Consider the following 19,442-nt stretch of genomic DNA (forward strand, 5'->3'; position numbering starts at 1 on the left):
TCTGCGTGTAATTAGGAAGCACCATGAAGTCCTGATGGGTTTTGAGAAAATCAGTAACTGTGAAAGTCCCCAGCTTCCTCCTGCTGCGTTTCTGATGCAGGAAAGGAACCGTATGATAAGGCAGATCCCTGGGCTGGGAAGGTACCGCCCTTCTGGGGCATAGAGTGTTGGTGTCAGGAGCTATTGCCGGGTGCTGTCTACTTGAGAATCTGTGAGCTGCTTTGGCAAACGCCTGTCATGCTTCCAAGTCCCAGTTCGGTCATCTCCTGAATTTTAAAAGGATTATTTGTGCTTATTTTGAAACGTGGGTATAGATAAGTGAAGTTAATATATAGGTACAGTTTGCAAATAATTCTAAAGGAAAAGATGACATGAACAGCACCCAGGAGGAAAAGCAGAGCCCCGCAGGTCCTCCGCTCATCTTAGTCGCTCAGCCAAACCAGTGGAGCTGTGGCCTTGACTGAAGACTTGCAGCTGCCAGGAGAGGCTTGGATGGTTAAGTGTGGGTGCTTTGGTCAGTTTCAGCAGCTCCTTACCCCCAGCTCTGTGGCACGCAGCTGGGTGTGTATGCTCCTGGAGTCTTGCAAAGGCTCATGGGAGCCAGATGGGGAAGCAGGAAGGCACTTGCACACCTGGGATCTGTGCTCTGAAGCCTGACTTCAGTCTCTGGGCCATGGAGGCTCAGTACAGAGGCAGAGGCTGTGACCCTTGAATCTCCTGCTCCCTCTGGCTGAGGTGACTTCCAGAGGCTTAAAGGAACAGTGCTTCCTCTTATTTAATTTTTCTTTTTCCCCTTTTGAGACCCAGACATTAAAGAGTAGGACATTCAAAAACAACTACATGTGCAGGGAAATTAATTAGAAAGTGACCACGGATCTCTAGGAAAAGGCAAAAGAACAGCAGACTCTCTCATTGACACCTGGAGCTGATCTTCACCAGTGAGACAGCCTAAAGCTGTTGCATCAAAAAGCCCAGTAAGCACAACGAACACTGGGGAGTTTCCACAGTTACCATAGTATTAGATCCAAATGTTCAGTTTTCAACACCAAGAAAAAATCAAAACGTACAAAGAAAGTCAAAGACAGCATATTCAAAAGAAAAACATAAACCAAAAGACAGAAGAACTGCTGGACTGAAACTTTAAAATAAGTGTCTAAAGGTATTCACAGAACTAAGGGACACGCAGAGAAAGGGAAAACACTGAACAGAAGAAAATGCCGGGGTTGGGGCGAGGCGCAGGGCGGAGTGCCTGCCTGGTACACGTAAGCTCGCGGTTCCATCATCAGCACCACGTCTACAACAAAATTAAAAAACGAAATGCCAGCAAGAACTGGAAGCCCGTGGAGACACTGGCACTCAGAGCTGGAGGGCAGTGCTGGGTCACGTCCCCTGGAGGGGCTCAAAGCTGGCTTGCAGAAGGACCAGAGAACTTGAAGACCGGACTGTGGAAGTTACCAGGTCAAGGAAGAGACGCAGGAGAGACTGAAGGAAAGTGAGCCAGCGGGAGGGGCTGTGCAACCCCGTCCAGCAGAGCAGGGCGCAGGAACGGGGGCCGGGAACTTCCCCGAACGCGCATGTCTAAGAAGCTCGGTGAACCCCATGGGAGATGAGCTCAAAGAGTACTGAGAAGACCTGGGATCGGACTGTTAAAAGACAGAGAATCTGAAGAGCCCAGAGAGAGGAGTGGCTCATCAGGAAGGAACTTGGAAGGCCAGAAGACTGTGAGAGGACGGATGTGCTCAGAGTGTTAAAAGAAAAGAGCTGGAACTCTCCAGATGTCTTCAAGTGTGAGAGAGAAACTAAGCCGAACACAAGCTGAGGGAGTTTGTGGCCCTGCCCCGCAGGAAGTGCTCAGCAGATTGCTACAGGGTGAAGTGGGAGCTCACCAGCCAGGACTCGGGCTGTGGACGGGAAGAAAGACCTCCACAAAGGCAAGCAGGTGGGGAGTTTGAACGCTCGCCTTGGGTAGCGGTGGGTTATAACTACGCACTTTGCTTTCCACAAGATTTAAGGGACTGATGTAGTTCAAAGAATTATTAGTATATTAGGAAATACTAAATATATTAGCACATATTGGGAGCACACAATGTATCAGAATATAATTTTGTGACATTAGCAGCTGAAGGGGAAATAAACCAAAAGGGTTGGGGACAGAGCTGTAAAGCAGCAGTCATTGTGTGTCATTGAATTTAAACTGGTATAAATTCAAATTAGAATGTTATGACCATAGAATGTTTAATACGATCCCCATGGTAACCTCAAATAAAAAGGCTGTACTTAAACATGGCACTATACAAAATGAACTAGGTACAATAGAAGTTAGTAATACAGGAAGCAAGGGTCAAAAAGCTGAAGGTCGTATAGAAAAGAAGTAGCCAGGGGACATGCATCAGTTCTTTCTTATCAGTAATTACTTTAAAATGTACTGGGACAATCAGAAGACAGAGGTGAACACGATAAATAAAAAGATGCCTCAGGGATGGAATCGCAGCTCAGTGGTAAGAGCGCCTGCCTCGCTTGTGTGAGGTGCGGGGTTAGATCCTCAGCACCACGTAGAATGAGTAAATAAAATAAAGGTATTGTGTCCATCTATAACTTAAAAAAAAATAAAACTTGCCTCACTCAGCTACATACCTTTCACAGGAGACTCCGTCTGGATCCCCAAACCAAATGGGTGGAAAGAGATGGTGCCAGTGCAGCAGGCGGTAACTACAGAGAGAGGAGGGGTGAGGCGCACCACAGGGGGCGGGGGGAGGTGACAAGGCACAGGAGGGCGTGCTGCACACGTCAGGTTCCATCCAGCATGAACTGAAACAGGCACGAACGTTTACAGACCTAACAGCTTTCCAAAATGTGCGAGACCACAGCAGCATTGAAGGAAGAACACATGGCGTTAAAAGTCGTGGCTGGAGACTTCGGGGCCCCACTTTTGATAATGAATAGGACAGCTAGACAGAGGCACGCAGGGAGCAGAGGACTGCGCTGCTCCTCCGCGTACCTGGATCCAGGTTTTCCAGCCTGGATCATATGTCTGACCACAGGCCATTGTCTCCTCAGACACATGGGATGAAGTTAGAAATCAGTAACAGAATGAAACTGCAAGACTCTCAAGTTTGTGGAGATTAAATAATATACTTTGAGTAAATAGGTCAGAAAAAAATCACAGGGAATTTAGAAAATACAGACTGCTTAGAGAACACAGCAAAAGCGGAACTAAGGGAGAAATTGATGGCTGTAAACATTTACATTAAAAGAACAGCAACTATCTCAAAATCAATAGCCTAACTTTACAACTTAGGAACTAGGAAAAGAATAAACTAAACCCAGAGATAACAGAGGGAAGATAAAGATTAGGACAGAGATAAAACAGGTAAGATATAAACTTAATCTAAAAATTTAAATCCAAAAAAAGAAAAACAGTAGAGAAAAATCATGAACCAAACAAAGTTTGTTCTTTTAAAAGCTCAACTGAATTGATCAGCTTTAAGTGACATGGACTAAGAAAAAAAGAACTCAAATTACTAAAATCAGAAATGAAATGGGAGCATTACTACTGATTCTACAGAAATAAAAGTGATTTTGAGAGAACTGTGAGCACAACAAATTGGAACTCCTGGATGAGATGGTCAGGCTTCTGGAGTGGAGTCCTACCCAGACCCAAGTGCAGAGAGGTGAGAAGGTCTCACGTCCAGTGAGGAGATTGAGTCAGTAGTCAAAAGTCTGTCAGTCGGGGCTGGGCTGCAGCTCGGGCAGAGTGCTTGCCTAGTACACGTGAGGCACTGGGTTCGATTCTCAGTACCACACATAAATAAATGAATAAAATAAAAAAAAAAATTAAAATTATAAAAAAGTCTTACCAGTGAGGAAAAACCTCACAGGTGAATTCTACCCAACATTTAAAGAATTAATACCCGTCCTTCTCAAACTTTTCTAATAACACTGAATAGGAGAGAAAACTTTCTAACTCATTCTATAAGGTCAACTGTACCCCAATAGGAAGGAAAGCTAATGATAGTACACTAAAAGTAAACTGCAGGCCAGTATCCCTTAATGAATATCAACAGAGATCCTTAGCAAACTGCATTCAACAGCATGATTGTCCATCGTGACCAACAGGTTCATTCCTGTGGGGGCAAGAATGGTTCAGCATAATAAAACCCATAATATACCATGTTAACAGAATAAAGGGGAAATTTTACATGATTATTTCTATTGATGCAGAAAAAAGCATTTAACAGAATTTAGTACCCTTTCATGATTAAAAAAAGAAACCCATGAACAAACTAGGAATACCGTATAGCAACCTCAGCATAATGAAAATGGGTGGGAAATCCCAGAGCGAGCCTCAAACTCGGTGGCAAGAGACTGGAATAAGACAAGGAGGCCCACTCTCCATTTCTGTTCAGCACAGTACTCGAAGTTCTAGCCAAAGCTCTTAGGCAAGGAAAAGGAAGAAAAGGCATCCAACTTAGAAAGGAAGAAGCATACTTGTTTCTGTTCACAGATTATACGATCTTCTGTGTAGGATTTATGAATACTGTTAGAACTCATGAATGAAGTTGGCAAAGTCAATACAAAATTCAGGGTGTCTCTCTGTACTGATGAGCAATCTGAAAAGGAAATTATAATAGCTTCAAAAGTAATGAAACACTTAGGAATTAGTTTAAGCCAGGGAGGTGAAAGACTTGCACAATGAAAACGCCAGTACTAGGACTGGGCTGGGGCTCAGTGGTGCGCGCTTGCCTAGCACGTGTGAGGCACTGGGTTTGATCCTCAGCACCACACAAAAATGAAGAAAGTGTTGTGTCCCTCCACAACTAAATAACTAAATATATACACATATATATATGAGAAAAGATACATTTAAAAATAAACTCAAAAGAACTGAATCTGGACATAAATAAATGGAGGCACATCCGTGTTCATGGGTTGGAAATCTTAAGATTGTCAAGGTATCAATACCTCCAAAAGGAATCCAGATTCACTACAATTCATGTCAATATCCTATTTTTTTTTTACAGAAATAGAAAAAGCTCATCCTGAGATTCATTTGAAATCCAAGGGACATCAGCCAAAGAATATATAAGAAAATCAAAGCTGGAATACACATTTCTCATTTTACAGCACAGCACAAAGCTATAGTACTCAACACAGTAGCAGCTTAAAGACAGACCCATGGAGTAGAATATAGAGCCCAGAAATAATTTCATGTATGGGCAAATGGTTTGACCAAGGGTTCCAAGACCCATTGCTTTGGGAAAACAACCTTTTCAGCAGATCATGGTGGGGAAACTGAATACCATATACAAAAGAATGAAATTGAATCCTTATCTGACCTCATATACAAAAATTAGTTCAAAGTAGGTCAAAGACCTAAATGTAAGACCTAACATACAGCTCAGAAGAGAACAGAGCCAAAACTTCACAGCATTCGATTTGGCAATGTTTTCTTGGTTTTGACACCAGAGACACAGGTAACAAAAAGATAATTGGACTGTATGGAAATTTAAAGCTTTCTGCATCAAAAGACACTACCATCAGAGTACATAGGTAAGGAGTAGGAGAAAATGTTTGCAAATCGTGTCAGATAAGGGAGTAACATCCAGAATATAGAAGAATTGCTAAAACTTAACAGCAGCAACAGAAAATGTGATTCCCAAATAGGCAAAGAACTTGAATAGACACTTCCTTAAAGATGATACACAGATGACCACTAAGCCCACAAAGAGGTAGATGCTCAGCCTCACTAATCATTTGGGAATAAACATCAAAACTACAATTAGAAACCACCCCATAGCTATTAGCATGGCAGTTACTGAAAAAAGATTTTTTGGGAAAGGATGTAGAAAAAAATGGAACGCCTTTGAACTGCTGATGGCAATGAATGTCCAGCTACTGTGGAAAACAGTGTGAGAGTTCCTCAGAAAGTCAAAAATAGAATTGCCATACGATCCAGCAGGTCTGCCTCAAGGTACCTGCCCCAGAGAATAGAAAGCCATGCCTGTATTCATAGCACCATTATTCAGAAGAACTAGAAGGTGGAGGCAGTCCAGTGGCACGAGGGGATGGAGGCCACCCATCCAGGAGGGTGTTGCCAGCCTTGAGGAGGAAGGGAGCCCTGCTGCAGGCCGCCATGCATCGGGACCTGCACCCCCAGTACTTGCTCAGTGGAATGAGTCAGTCAGATCAGGGAGGCCCAGCGAAGGCTGGTGCTGGGTGGAGTCGGGGTACAGGGAGAGGGGACTTGCTGCTTGGTGGGCAGAGAGCTCCACTTTGCCAGATGCAAAACATCATGCGTATGCACGGCACGTGGATGATTGGCGTCCTTGCTGTGTAGCTGGAAACGGTCACGATGGCGCGTTCAGTGTGTACTTTAGCACAGTATGACTTTGGAAGAGAGGTAGCAGCAGCTGCACCTCAGAACCTTGTGTCTCAGAACCTTGTCAGGGTCTGTGCATAAGCAGATTTCCGATAACCTCTTCGGGGTGGATAAACAGAACCCACCAGTTTTCTTTATTTAACAGTAGCTGCTGGTATTTATTGTCCTGCCAGGCATTGTGATTGCATTTATCAATCTTGCTGACCATCGTGTGGAGTAGTGCTTTTACCCTCAGTTCTGTAGTTGCCAAGACGACTAGGTGGTTGGCAGCAAGAATAGCGGTATCATTTGGACCTCAACTCTGCTGTCCCCACAGTCCAAGAACTTGCTCTGTTTCCGAGGCTGTCAGTCACTGTAGCCCATGACTGTTTTGTCTCTCTCTCCTTTTATGAATGAGGACACCGAGGTGAGGCGTGAAGTCCTGGACCAGTGCAGGCTTCTGGTGCTCGGAAGCCTGCCCAGAGCTTGTGCTCCAAGTCCAGCCCACCGCATGGGACATGTCTCCTCACATCATTCTGACGTGTGACCTGGCCATGCTTCCAAGCGGAGAAGCTGCCTGTGCAAGGTTGCACAGATGACCAGCATGGAGCAGCTTGGGAATGGTGGGGTCCGGGTGGAGCAGAGGGCCCTGCCGCACAGCCTTCCTGCTGCTGCGGTTGCTCTGCTCCCTGCTCCACCCTGGCCTCTCACATACCCACTCTGTCAGGGTCATGCTGGTGTCAGTGTCCGGATGGTCCCCAGAAGACCTGGCAGGCCCCCTCTGCCTCCTCTCACCTCGGCCCCCAGGCTTCCTCCTCAGGCTCCTCTGCCCGCACCTCCCTCCTCACCTGCTCCATGGCTGCTGCTCCTCTGGACGCAGTTCCCCAGAGACCTTCCTGACAGCTCCCACCCTGCATGGTCCTGCAGGCACTCTTCAGCCTGTCCCCCTGGTGTGCTTGTTGGTTTACCCTCTGCTTCTGCCCTGAAGTGTGAATTCCTCGAGGGCGGTACCTTGAGGGTCATGTTGACTGGGCTCCACACTTGAGCAGGAAGCCTTTGTGTTTGTTAAATGAGTGACTGGGTCGTGGTTACATTCTCGAGAGACATCCGCACGTGCCATGAACAGTGTGTGTGTCTGTGTTTGGTGCTGGGGTGGAGCCAGGACGTGACATGCGCAAGGTAAGCGCTTCACCCTGAGCCTCGCGCAGACCTGGTTAAGTTCTGTGTATAGGTAAATCCCTTGCTCTGACTTTAGGGTAAAGACCAAGAGGCATTATTGTTCAGAGGAGAGGAAAAGTATGTTCAAGCTGGATAAATTTACTGTCAAAAGCAAACTGTGCTGTATTTTAGAAAATTTAAAAGAAAGATATATCAAGGAAGGCTTTTAGAACAACGTCATCACCACAACCAGCATGACTTTGAAATAGTATAAAGTGTTAATTGGCTTTTATTTCCAATTAAATTTGGATTTATTTGCCTATTATATGTTTCTGGTGCAGGTTGCCGTGACTTTAAAATGGATTCTTCCCCTGGAGAGAATAATCTAGACTCCGAAGTCTCCGCGTGTGGAAGGAAGTCAGGCTGCATACCTCTCGAGTCTTCCCTTCCTAATAGAAGTGGAAGCAGATGGCCTGAAAGAAAGCCGCCACACTGCCCTCTGTCTGCCTCACTCACAGGGCAGGGGGACAGGCACACTTCTGCACACCTCTGCACACCTCTGCCTGTGCATACCGTGGCCACCCTTCTCAGGACTGTGACTTCCTGGGGCCACTGGTGGGCGCCAGAACAGAGGTGAGGCAGCTTGGCCATGGTGACCCATGCAGCAGACCAGCCCAGGAACTAGTAACATCCCCAAGGACAGGAAGTGCCAGGCACCTGGCTGTGCAGGACAAAAGCTGGCTCGTTGCTGCCTGCCACGTCTTGTCTGTTCTGAAATCTGCCAGAAGCTCCACATTGTTGGTGTTCTTCATTTAATCCTCGGTAGCTCCGCACTGTTTTTGACCCTTGGCTATACTTCATTAATTCCAAAATGTCATTAGTGCTAGACCAACTCTAATCTTCTATAATTTAACTGGGATCACTTGGTTTTTCTACTTCAATTTTTCATTTCAGTTTGAGCTGTGGTTTTATTAGCTAGTTGCAAAGGTATTTGCAGAGGTAGTCACTCAGTGCTGTCTGCAGCGTGTTTCCTGGGAGTTCTTTGGAGAGGAAGGGAGGCCTCACACATCCTGCCATTCCTTTCCTTGATTTGCAGGCAGGTCTTCAGAGTTCACTGCCTCAGTGAGAGGAGGAAGGACTGCTGTGCCCCTCCAGGGGGCTCACGTGGCCTCATGGGCCGTGTGGCCGGACAGCGAGGAGGGTGGTGCTGGGGCAGACTGCCCGTGCCCAGGCCTGACTGCACCACTGCCTGTTGGCTGGCCCTGGAGAAGCTCTCCTCTGCAGAACGAGGGTACTCAGGGTCTTGTGAGGGCTGAGTGCCTTCCGTGGGCACATAGGATGGCTGCTGACATGGCATCCTGGGGAGGATCGCTGCCGCAGTTGGTCCTGATACTGGGTTTCCTGTTGGGTTTTCAAGGAATGAGCTGAGAATCCCTTTCAGTCTCAGCACACATAGGGGGTGCTCTGTGAAGCTTTGCTTGCACCCAGAGGGCCCTGTGCCCTGAACAGTGGTTCAGTTGAACCTGTGTTGTCTGGTGGCTCCTTGTTTTCAGAGTTCCAGGCTTTTTGCAAACACCGTCTTTATCAGGTGGGCAGGGCCTTGTGTTTCCCAGGTTTCTGCCCGGTCCTCTAGCTCATTAAGTTCCTCTCTCAGCCCTGCCCTGCTGAGAGGATCTGGATCTGACTGGAGACACTGGGCATGCTTGTTTTCTCTGGAAGCTAGCTGTCTCCCAGAATGTCCCCCAAGCAAACAGAAGCCATGTGCATTTATTAAATGGCATCTCACAGCCCATATCTGGCAGAGGAGCTGAGGGAGCCACCCTGTACCATCAGACCCAGTCAGGCCCCAGGGGCTCCTGTGAGTGCCAACAGCTGCAGCGGCAGATAAGATGGGGTTCCCAGCAGCAGGGAGTGCACAGGAGGGAGGGGTGCCCGCAGGTGGACTCCAGAGCCGTCTCACTGGCCGTGAGTCACACATGCCAGGCACTTTGCTAAATGTGCTGTGTGAGGGGCCCCTATAGAGTCACAGAAGTGACATTGGAGTGCTGCCCCAAATACAAATGGAACCATTTGTGGCCTCACAGCCCTTTGGTGTGGGTTGAGTTAGAAGTGGTGTTGGCTTTTTTGACCCTGAAACCTGTAGTGCGATCCCAGTGCCAGGCTGTGACTGCTTCACCCACGCCTGCTTTGAAGTGGCTGGTAAAATGATTCCAGACATGTCATACTCAAAATTAGTTTCAGTGCCATAGTGTCCCTCTCCACCAAACCCTGCAAATGCGAGGTACCTGCCAGTGTGGCCCTCGCCCGGCCGCAGCAGCATCATCGGAGGGGGATGTGCAAGTGATGACTGTCTGGCCCGAGTGGGGAATGTCATCTTCCTGTGACTTCATGGCCAGCTGTGTGGCCCTGGCCTTGCTGTCTTCCTGGGTGCTGGGCCCTGTGCACCTGTATTGATAGGACAGAATGGGCAGAGGATGGAGGTGGCGTGGTTCTTCCCCCTGCCCCAGTGATGCTGCCCAGGAAGTGGAGAGACGTTTGGACTTCAGGGAAGAGGCCCCCGACATGGGGGCGTCTAGGGCAGGGCGGCAGCTCAGGGCTGGAGTGCTGGCCTAGCACACACACATGGCAAGCGTCTAGTCTCCTGGCAGAGTCCCTTTGGGGAGCGTCAGTTGTGCCCACTGAGCACAGTGGGCCTGGCCTGCCACCTGGGTGGTGCACAGAAAGCAGTCCTCCCGTGTGGCGGTGCTGTGGTCCAGGAAGCCTGCAGCGCTCCACTGGGTCTTCATCCCACTTCCCAGAGGCTTGCTCTCGCCTGGGAGCAGCGGCGTTCCTGGGCTGACTGTTTCCCTCAGTAAGATGAAACCCACGTCCTCCTTGTGGCATGTGTTAAGCACAAGTACTCATCTCTCTTCTTTATGTCGTGACCTGTGATTTACAATCCAGCATTGTCTGCTTCCCTGCCTCCTCTACTGGTAGTTTTTACCAGTTTCCGCTCTGGCAGTGAGCAGGTAACTCCACAAAGTGAGTTGGCAGGCGCAGCCTTGGTTTGTCAAACTTTGGGTCAGGACAGCCTACAAACCATGGACAGTGCACAGGGCGCCACACAGAGACCCTGAAGCATATGTTCCCTCGGGCCAAGATGCAAAGCCCAGATGGAAGCGGGAGCCAGAGGTGGTTTAAGTGGTCGTGGGACACGCCTTCTGGCATCATGCTCAGAGCCCTGGGGGATATACACTGGGAAGCTTTCTCTTTAATTCTCTGAATGGGAAGAGAGTGTCCCTGAACCCTGTGACGTGAGAGTTGAAAACAAAAGCTGTGGTCAAGGAGGAAGCGGACGTCCAACCTCTCCTGAGTAAGCACAGAAACCCCGGGCTACAGGGGCCCGACCTGGGGACAGTACCTCTGTCCTGTCTGATCCCCACCTGCTGACAGCCCCCCACCCCCAGCAGCAGCACCTCGGGAGGAGCCTGAGTGGCCTGGGCTTGCCTGCGGGTGGGGCCTTCGCAGGTGGGCGCCCTGCCTTGCTCTGCTGGCGCCCCGCAGATGGTGGAAATGGGTGTACTTGGTGTTGCTAACGTAAGGCACATTCAGAACCATTTTAAAACTGAACTACTGCATCCTCAAAAACATGCCCACGATTTTGCTGTAGCCTGAACAGATGGCTGTTGGCATGTGTCAGAGGTGTCCATCATTCACCCTGTCTTAAAAAACCTTTCACAAATGGCTGGGTGGTAAAGGCCTAATGAGGTGGGCCCGCGTGGGGTTCTCACAGACCAGCTCTGCGAGGACCCTCACACCTGGCTCCTGCCCCATGGTGGGCCCTGGGAAGTTAGACACCACAGACATCCCTTGCCTTCCTGGGTTTGTTGTCTAGAAATGGTTTTAAAACATGTATTAGAAGCAAAAATCAATATATATATATAATATATATTTATTATAGACATTATATAAAGTACATATATGTCCTGAAAAGTCAGTTTAAATTTTTTAACATATTTAAATTGTTTTCAGTCAAATAATGTGTTTTTTCAACCCTAGTACTCTCAATGGTGCATTTATTTATTCATTCAACAAATGCTTTGGGGTCTAGGCCCTGTGGCAGGCCATGTCCTAGGTACCTTTGCCCTGTGATCCCCCTGTCTCCAAGGCTACTCTGCCCTTAGGCAGATTATGCAGATGAGTGTTCCTTGGTCCTCTAGCTCTATTTGTGAACCTCAAAACAACTTTCATTAGTATTGTTCTTTTGATTTTTCCACTCACAAAAATATGAGAAACTAACTGAAATACAGAGAACTAATTTCAGTTTGCAGCCAGCATGCCGCCCATTCCTCAGCGCGTCCTGGAGAGTCCTGGGCCTGTGCTCTGCTCTGCTAACTCCAAGACTTCAAGGAGCGTTAGTTTTTCTAGCAACCATAAGTTGCCTGTGGTTAGATGAAGGCTTCTCCTCAGGCATTGGGAGCTTTCAGCCTATTAACTCACCCTGACTACTTTAAAATTGAGTCTGGCATGTAAATCTGCTAGTCGGCTCCATGCTGGTCAGGAACCTCTCCTCGTAGAGGGTCATTTCTCAGCCTGCGTTTCTCTGCCCACTTAATGCCCCATCACCTAACAGGTGCCAGGCACAGGCACAGGTGCAGGGGTCTGAGAGTGTCACCACCTCAGTGCAGGTGTTCTCACTCCTCCCTCCACTCCCAGTCAGCAGCTTCACGGTGCTCATTGCCACCTTGGTCCCTATGACCCAGGCGCCCTCGGCATGCAGCCCAGCGAGCCTTCCCTCCAGTGCTGGGTGCAGCTCTCGAGGCAGTTGTGCGACAGACAGGCTCAGGCCCTCTGTTTGTAGTAGCTATGGAGACGCTCAAAACCCTCTCCAGAGCCAGGCACACAATGGCACACTTTAAGTGTTGGTGGGATCAGTGACTCAGAAGATGTTTAATTTTCCCCTCACTTTTTTCTTGCTCTCTGTCTCTTTAGAGAGGGAACAAGAGGGCCGTGTGAATATTAACTGGGACTTTCTTTAATCTCCTCGTGGCACTTAAGGCAGTCTGGCTCTGCTGGCTGCCCAGGCTCCCTCCTTTCGGACACACAGTCACACAGTCTCACACCCCAGGGCTGTTTTACTTTCTTTTCAACTCAAATTTTACAAAAGAATTTTTAAATTTTATTTTTATTTTTTGATCAATGGGTACGAAGTTGTAGTTAGCTAGAGCAAGAAGTCTGTGTGCAGTGGCCAATAGGGCGACTGCAGGTACCCGTGGTGTGTGGCACGTCTTATAAAGAGCTGGCAGAGAGGCAGCTGAACACTTTCACCATGGAGAAAGACAAGATTTTGAGGAGGTAGGTTTAAATATTACACGGTGTTCGTGTCTCAAAACCTCATGTGGGGCTGGGGCTGTAGCTCAGTGGGAGAGCACTTGCCCAGCACGTCTGAGGCACTGGGTTCCATCCTCAGCACCACGTAAAAATTAATAAAATAAAGGTATTCTGTCCATCTACACGTACCAAAAAAAAAAAAAAAAAATCAAAAAACCTCACATGGTTCCTATAGTTCCATGTGATTTCTGTTTTTATGTATCAGTTTAAGAATGGATTTACATTAAAAAGAAATAAGACCTTATACAAACCTTTTTTTAAATTTTCTGAAAGGAACAACACAAACATTGATTTTGTGCTTATTAGGTCTGAAGCCCTGAACAGTAGTGCCCGAATGTTCCACAGAACCCTTGGGCTGCGTGCTCTGCAGGTGGAAGGCCCCCAACTGGCCATGCTCACTGGGAGCCACGGTTTTTACCTGCTGCCTGGGAGAGTAGGTGCCACCCAGGACTCTGACCAAGTGAAGTCCTCCTTAGGAAAGAAGGTGGGCAGCACTGGCAACCGGAAGAGGTCGTTGTGGCCTGCAGTGGCCAGAGCTGGCCTGCTGCAGTTCCTCAGCTCTGGAATCGAGGTCCTGAGGAGCTGCTCCGGACGTCTCGTGGCCCTCACTCCTCGTGTTGGAAGAGTCTGGGAGGGCGCCTTTCTCCCGGCCTCAGCGCTGCTTCTGTGAGGTCTGGGTGCCCTGAAGACCCAGCTGTGACCTGCGGCCCTCGTCACATTCTTCTGTGCCCCTTTTCCCTTATGTAGAGAGTAGGCATCGTATCCATGTCTTCTGCAGAAATTGCCCAACATTTTAGGGATGGATTGAGGACAGATACCTGCTAACAGGTGTTTCACAGAGTGCCTCACAGGGGAATTCTGGGGTGGGTCGTCTTGGCTTTGCGTTGATGCAGGTGGCTTCCTTGCCTCGGTGGCATTGGCTTTCCTCTGAGCTCGGTCCTCCAGAGCCCGGCTTCGGAACGCCTGAGATCCAGGGGGCAGCTGCCTTTGGCACTGCAGTGTGCGCTTCCTGACACCATGCTGGGCGGAGGAGGGCAGGCGAACAGGACAGCAGTCTTGTCACGAGGGCTCACAGGCATGAGAGCAGACAGAAGTGCCCGCATGTCGTCATAGCTCACATGATCTCGACAGACGCAGATTGAACTTGGCACTTTGTGCCAGGGCTACAGGAAGGAGTCAGGTGTGGCTCCTAGGAGCTCTCAGCACAGCGTGGCAGCTCTGGAACCCACGGCAGGAGCTGCTAACCCAGCTGGTGTGGCAGAGCGCTGGGGCGCCGAGGGAAGCTTCCAGGAGGAGGGGCGCTCAGCCCCGCTGGCAGGCAGGGGAAGCAGGCGAGCCCTGCATGGTGACGCGGCGGGGGCCTGCCTGCCCCGCGGTGAGGTGGGTTGGTGATGTGCGGCACCCTCTGTCTCCGTCACTGGCAGTGACCCTGCTGGTGTCGTTCCTCCACTACCCAGCCAGCCAGCCAGTGTCTGCAGCTCCCGGGCATCCAGGGAGGTTCCCTTGCCTACTTTCAATTTGTGAAGAACCAGGAAGTTTCAGAAAGAAGAAAGTGTTTTGTTTGTCATTTACAGTTTGACTTACACACATGAAACCAAACCCTTTGGTCTTATGCATTTTCTTACCTAAATACACCCCTTTTTCTACAGGAAGCGAGGAAACCAGTGTGTGTAGTATGGTGTTGTCCCGAGTGGACAGGTAGTTACAGCAGATGATTTGCTCAGAAGTTCATTCACATGTTGCAAGTATCTGACACCTTAGAGCTTTATTTTTATTTTCTATACTAGCATGAAGTTGAGATTTGGTGATTGCAGAAAAAAGGAGAAAATTCAAATTTAAGACATATGCATTTAAATGTTTATATAGATTCTGTCTCCAGGAAAAAAAAAAAAAAAAAAAAAAAAAAAACAGCCTTGTAAATGACCTGGGCTTTATTATGAAGGATAACAGACAAATGGCCAGTTGAGAACATTTCCTATTCTACCAGAGTGGTGACTAAGTATGGGATCAGCATCCGCTGGGCACCAGCAGCCCCTATCCTGTCCCATCTGGAGAAGGTCAGTCATTTGTGCCCACAAGTGGTTTCAGTGATGAACCTTCAATGGCCATCAGGTCATGCACTCAGCAATCATTGGTTGGGCCTCTTCTTTGCAGCAGGCTCTGTGTCCAGACCCCAAGGCCTTCAGATGCATGAGCTCAGCCTGTTTGGAGGAGCCAGGAGAGGCAGCCAGGGAAAGCTCTGTGATCCAGGGAACAGACCTAGTGGCAGACAGGGCTCTTCAGGGTTGCAGACCAACTTGGGTTGGATCACAGGGACTAGACTGAATCAACCTTTTAAAACAGATATACAGAACCTACAACTGCCTCTGCTTTTGACATTTCACTGGTTTGACTGCAAAGGATCAGTTCAGGTTTTACTATTTTCTATGAAATTATTGAACCAGAGAGAAAAGAGTTCGATTTGTTTTTCCCTCAAATGCTATAGAAAGAGCTGCCAGCTTTATGCTGCTGAGGCCCTGTTTCTCCTCTGTCCGGACTGGGAGGCCCAGCTCCTCGGCTGTAGGGGCCCATACCTTTTGGAGGCACAGATGTGCCCGTCTTTAGAGGAGCCTCAGTGGACATGCCTAGTGACCTACTGGGAAGGACTCGTTTTCCCAATGCCCCCTCTGATCAGCAGGAAGGCCTCTTTCTTTGGAAAAACTGTGATTCCACCCCGGGCTCTTTATCATTCCCTTTGGACCAGGGTATAGCCCACTGGGGCAAGCCCGTTGGCAGTCTTATGTGTCCCTGCTGCCAACCACTGAAGACAGGTCCCTAGAGGCGCTCGCATCTGATCCGTTAGACAGCTGTGCGGTAGCCGACAAGGGCTCTCCTGAGGGCCGTGTAGCTCCTGGCAGCTCAGCCAGATCCTTGGCAAGCCACGTGGTGCTTTCATCCACACTTCCCAGAGGTCCTCAGTCAGTGTGCAGGACACCAAGCAGGACGTTTTGCGTGTCACAGACTAGCAGTGAGGGCTGCCTGCTTTGAGAGCAGGAGTATTAAACTAAACCAGGCAAATCCCTGAGGGCTTCCAGTCTCCAAAACATGGAAGGAAGGAAATTCCACAGTCACTCCTCCAAACCAGTTCCTACTGGTAACTGGGCTTACTTTAAACAGGACAGTTTCCTGCCTGGTTCTCACCAGGCGTCTCTGTGGCCTGTAGGGGTCTGACTTCTTACCTAGCGACTCAGCGTAACCACCAACAAGGGCGCCTGCCTGAGGCCCATGTGTTCCAGTGTCCGTGACCCCCCACCCGGGCCCTGAGCCTTGCACTCACTCATCCCTCCCTGAGGGGCACCTCCAGGTGCCACCTGGAAGTCACACTTGCTGGGCACTCTGCACACACACCTGTTCTGTCTTCATCTTCCCCACTTGGGACGTGTGTCCTGGCCACGTGTCCTAATGGTGTGTCCTGGCCACGTGCTCCCGAAGAGTCATCAGTGCCCGTGGCGGAAGGGTACTTGTGCTTCTTCACTCTCCCGCCATCTCGCGTGTGCAGTTACACCACAGCAAAGATGTTACCAGGCTCCTTCACTCGACTCCAGTCCTGACGCAGTGGGTGGTGTACGCCATCCGAAACCTCACGGAGGACAACAGCCAGAACCAAGATTTGATTGCAAAGATGGAGGAACAAGGGCTGGCGGATGCGTCCCTCCTGAAGAAGATGGGCTTCGAAGTTGAGAAAAGGGGGGAGAAGCTGATTCTGAAGACCACTCGTGACAACCCCCCACCGGTAAGTGTCCATGTGTGAGCTGCCCTCTGCACAGTCACAGAGGCTGTTCCTGTGCCCCAAGACCTTGGCACCACGAGGTCCTTGATGAAGAGGGAGGCAGGGAAGTGCGGCCTCTAACACGGAGCCAGAGAGCCCCGGACAGAGCCACAGATGCCTTTGGTTCAGTCTTTATGTTGTATTTTCTTAAAAGTTTAAAATTTCAAATTTGTTCTGGAAGAGAAATGTAAAAAGTAGATTGAAATTTATACATCTCTATAAGCCAGTCTCAAAAAACTAAAGGACAAATGATCTCACTGATAAGCGGATGAGGACATATAATGGGGGGTAGGAGGGGTTAGCGTTAGGGTTAGAGTTAGGTTTAGGGTTAGGGTTAAGGAGGGTGGCAAGAATGGAGGAAGGAGGATTGTATAGAGGGAAAAGAGGGGTGGGAGGGGTGGGGGAAGGAAAAAAAATAACAGAATGAATCAAACAACATTACCCTATGTAAATGTATGATTACACAAGTGGTATGCCTTGACTCCATGTACAAACAGAGAAACAACACGTATCCCATTTGTTTACAATTAAAAAAAAGAATAAGAAAGAAACCAGTCATCAGAGAAATTCAAATTAAAATCTTAGTGACATACTCTTACACATCTAATAGACTGACCAAAATACAAAAGGTTAACAACACCTCATGTTGGCAAGATTGTGGAGCAACTGGAAATCCCCTATGGTATTTCTGAGAATAAAATGGTATCGACATTTTGGAAAACAAGAGGGCATTTTTTATTTTTGTTTGTGAAATTAAATGTTGACATCAAATCTGAGTTCCATCAATTCCACTCTGACATTTTACTGAAGAGAAATGAAAATATAGGTCACAAAGATAACATTTAGTAACATTTTATTTACAGTAGATAAAAACCATAGTTTGAAGTCTACCAATAGGAGAATAAATATACTATGGTAAATTACATTGAATAATACATTGAATAATATTTAGTAAAGTCCTTTAATGCATTTAATTTCTTGGTTATTAATTCTGAAATTAATAACCAAGCTTGATAACTAAAGTATATCTTAAATAAAAAATATAAACTGTGAAAAAAAAAGAAATTTATACATCTCTAAAGAAAGTTTCTGGCAGAGATTAGGCTTTCTTTAAAGGATGGCTAATGTCCTCTGCAGTTAAGAACAGGAAGCCCCTTGTGGGATTCTGAATGCATTGCTGCATGTTTCTCAGGGTGAATCGTGATCCTTGTCCAGACCCTGCCTGCTTTTCCTTTATTGATTCTTGTAAATAGACTTGTTATATCTTTGATTGTGTTTCTTTTTCCTTAGTGAATGAACTCTTCATCCAAACATCTGAATTTTCAGAATCTGTTTCATGGATTTTCACCTCAACAGTATGTGAAATTGCAAGTGTTCGAAGATGTGTAAGTGTGAACCCGGGAACTCTGGTCTTATCGGTAGCAGAGTTCAGTGGCATCAGCCGCCATGAAACTCCTCGACTTCCCCCTGTTCCTTTGCATCAAGCATAGCTGTCTGGCCTCCCTGTCCCCCGGTAGAATGTGCGTTTAAGTATCACGTTGTGCGTACTGTGGTAGCAGATAATAAATCTCAAGGGCACAACCCTTCCTTGGCAGAGCCTGGGCCGTTGCTTGGATTCCGTGCACCCTCAGATGGCAGGCGGCTTCACTCCTCTCCTCCTCCTCTCCCTGGGCTTCCTCGCTCTGGCAGGCAGTCAGAGTACTTTCTCACTGTGATTAATTCTAGCAGACTCTTTTCACCCCTTCTGCCTCTCCAAACACTGACAGGACTCATTTCCAGTTAATTAATTCAAGAGCCCTCTCTCTTGGTTTCAGCTACTGTGCTGTCACCGAGCTTGTCCTTTGGAATGTCAGCAGAGGACGTGAGGGTGCTTAACTCCTCTCGTGCCAGAGCGTCCTGGGGTCAGGCTCACCTCTCCCTTATGCCCGCATGCTGGAGGAAGGCTAGTGCAGCCCGAACAGTGCGCAGTGCTGGCACGACAGGGCTGTCTCTCCTTCAGTCTTGCAAAGGTGCCGCTTGGTTTTAGGCGCAGCTTCATGTAGATTGCACATTTGTTCAGAGGAGCAAGAGTTTACATGACATCTATCTGTCTGTCTCGCCATACACATGTCGGAGGTAGAACTGGAATAAGTGAGCATAAGCTCCTTCGCCCACTGTATTGTCCCTCGTAGTGTCACCTCCCGCACTCCCAGAGGGCTTGCTGTAGTACTGAGCATTCGACCTTCTTGAACAGCCATGATACTAAGCTAAACCCAGAGAGTTTGCACAGCGCATGTTGAAACTCCCAAAATAAGAACAACAAAGTCCCAACCAAAAGCTTTATAGAAACATTGATCGCTCCAAAACAAAGTCATTCCAGGTTTCTTTGTGCCAAACGTAGATTGCTTCGCAGCAGCAGCTGGAGCTATGGATGGCACAGTGACGATTTTCCCATGTGCTGACTCACATGCTCTGCAGCTCTGCAGGGACCTCAGTGTCTGCAGTTGGGACAAACTATGAAAGGTTTTTCCTCTATCAGTGGTGACGTTTTATCTGCAAAGAAGCCATTGCCACTTTTGAAAAACACAAAGAAGTCATTCTCTTGTGGGGCACAAAGAGTTAAAATCCAGTTCTCTCCATGGAGGCTGGCCAGGGAGCAAAGCAGCAGGAGCCCCTTTTTCCTTTCAGCTAGCGGCCCAGACTCTCCTTTCTCCTCTCTCAATGGCGTGTGCACACCAGTGGAGGCACACAAACATGCCCACAATGACA

General features: G+C 48.3%; 1 protein-coding gene across 1 annotated transcript in view; it reads left to right on the forward strand.

The window, feature by feature from the left end:
- The window catches only part of Atxn10 (ataxin 10), a 138,356-nt gene extending 119,926 nt beyond the window's left edge, over window positions 1-18,430 (forward strand). Inside the window, exons 11-12 of the mRNA XM_047548333.1 lie at window positions 16,471-16,658; window positions 17,985-18,430. Of these exons, the coding sequence (XP_047404289.1) occupies window positions 16,471-16,658; window positions 17,985-17,987 (191 nt within the window). The 3' untranslated portion in view covers window positions 17,988-18,430. The remainder of the gene's footprint in view (window positions 1-16,470; window positions 16,659-17,984) is intronic.
- Window positions 18,431-19,442: the final 1,012 nt, after the last annotated feature.

Source organism: Sciurus carolinensis, chromosome 4 (assembly GCF_902686445.1).
Source record: "Sciurus carolinensis chromosome 4, mSciCar1.2, whole genome shotgun sequence".
Classification (NCBI taxonomy): Eukaryota; Metazoa; Chordata; class Mammalia; order Rodentia; family Sciuridae; genus Sciurus; species Sciurus carolinensis.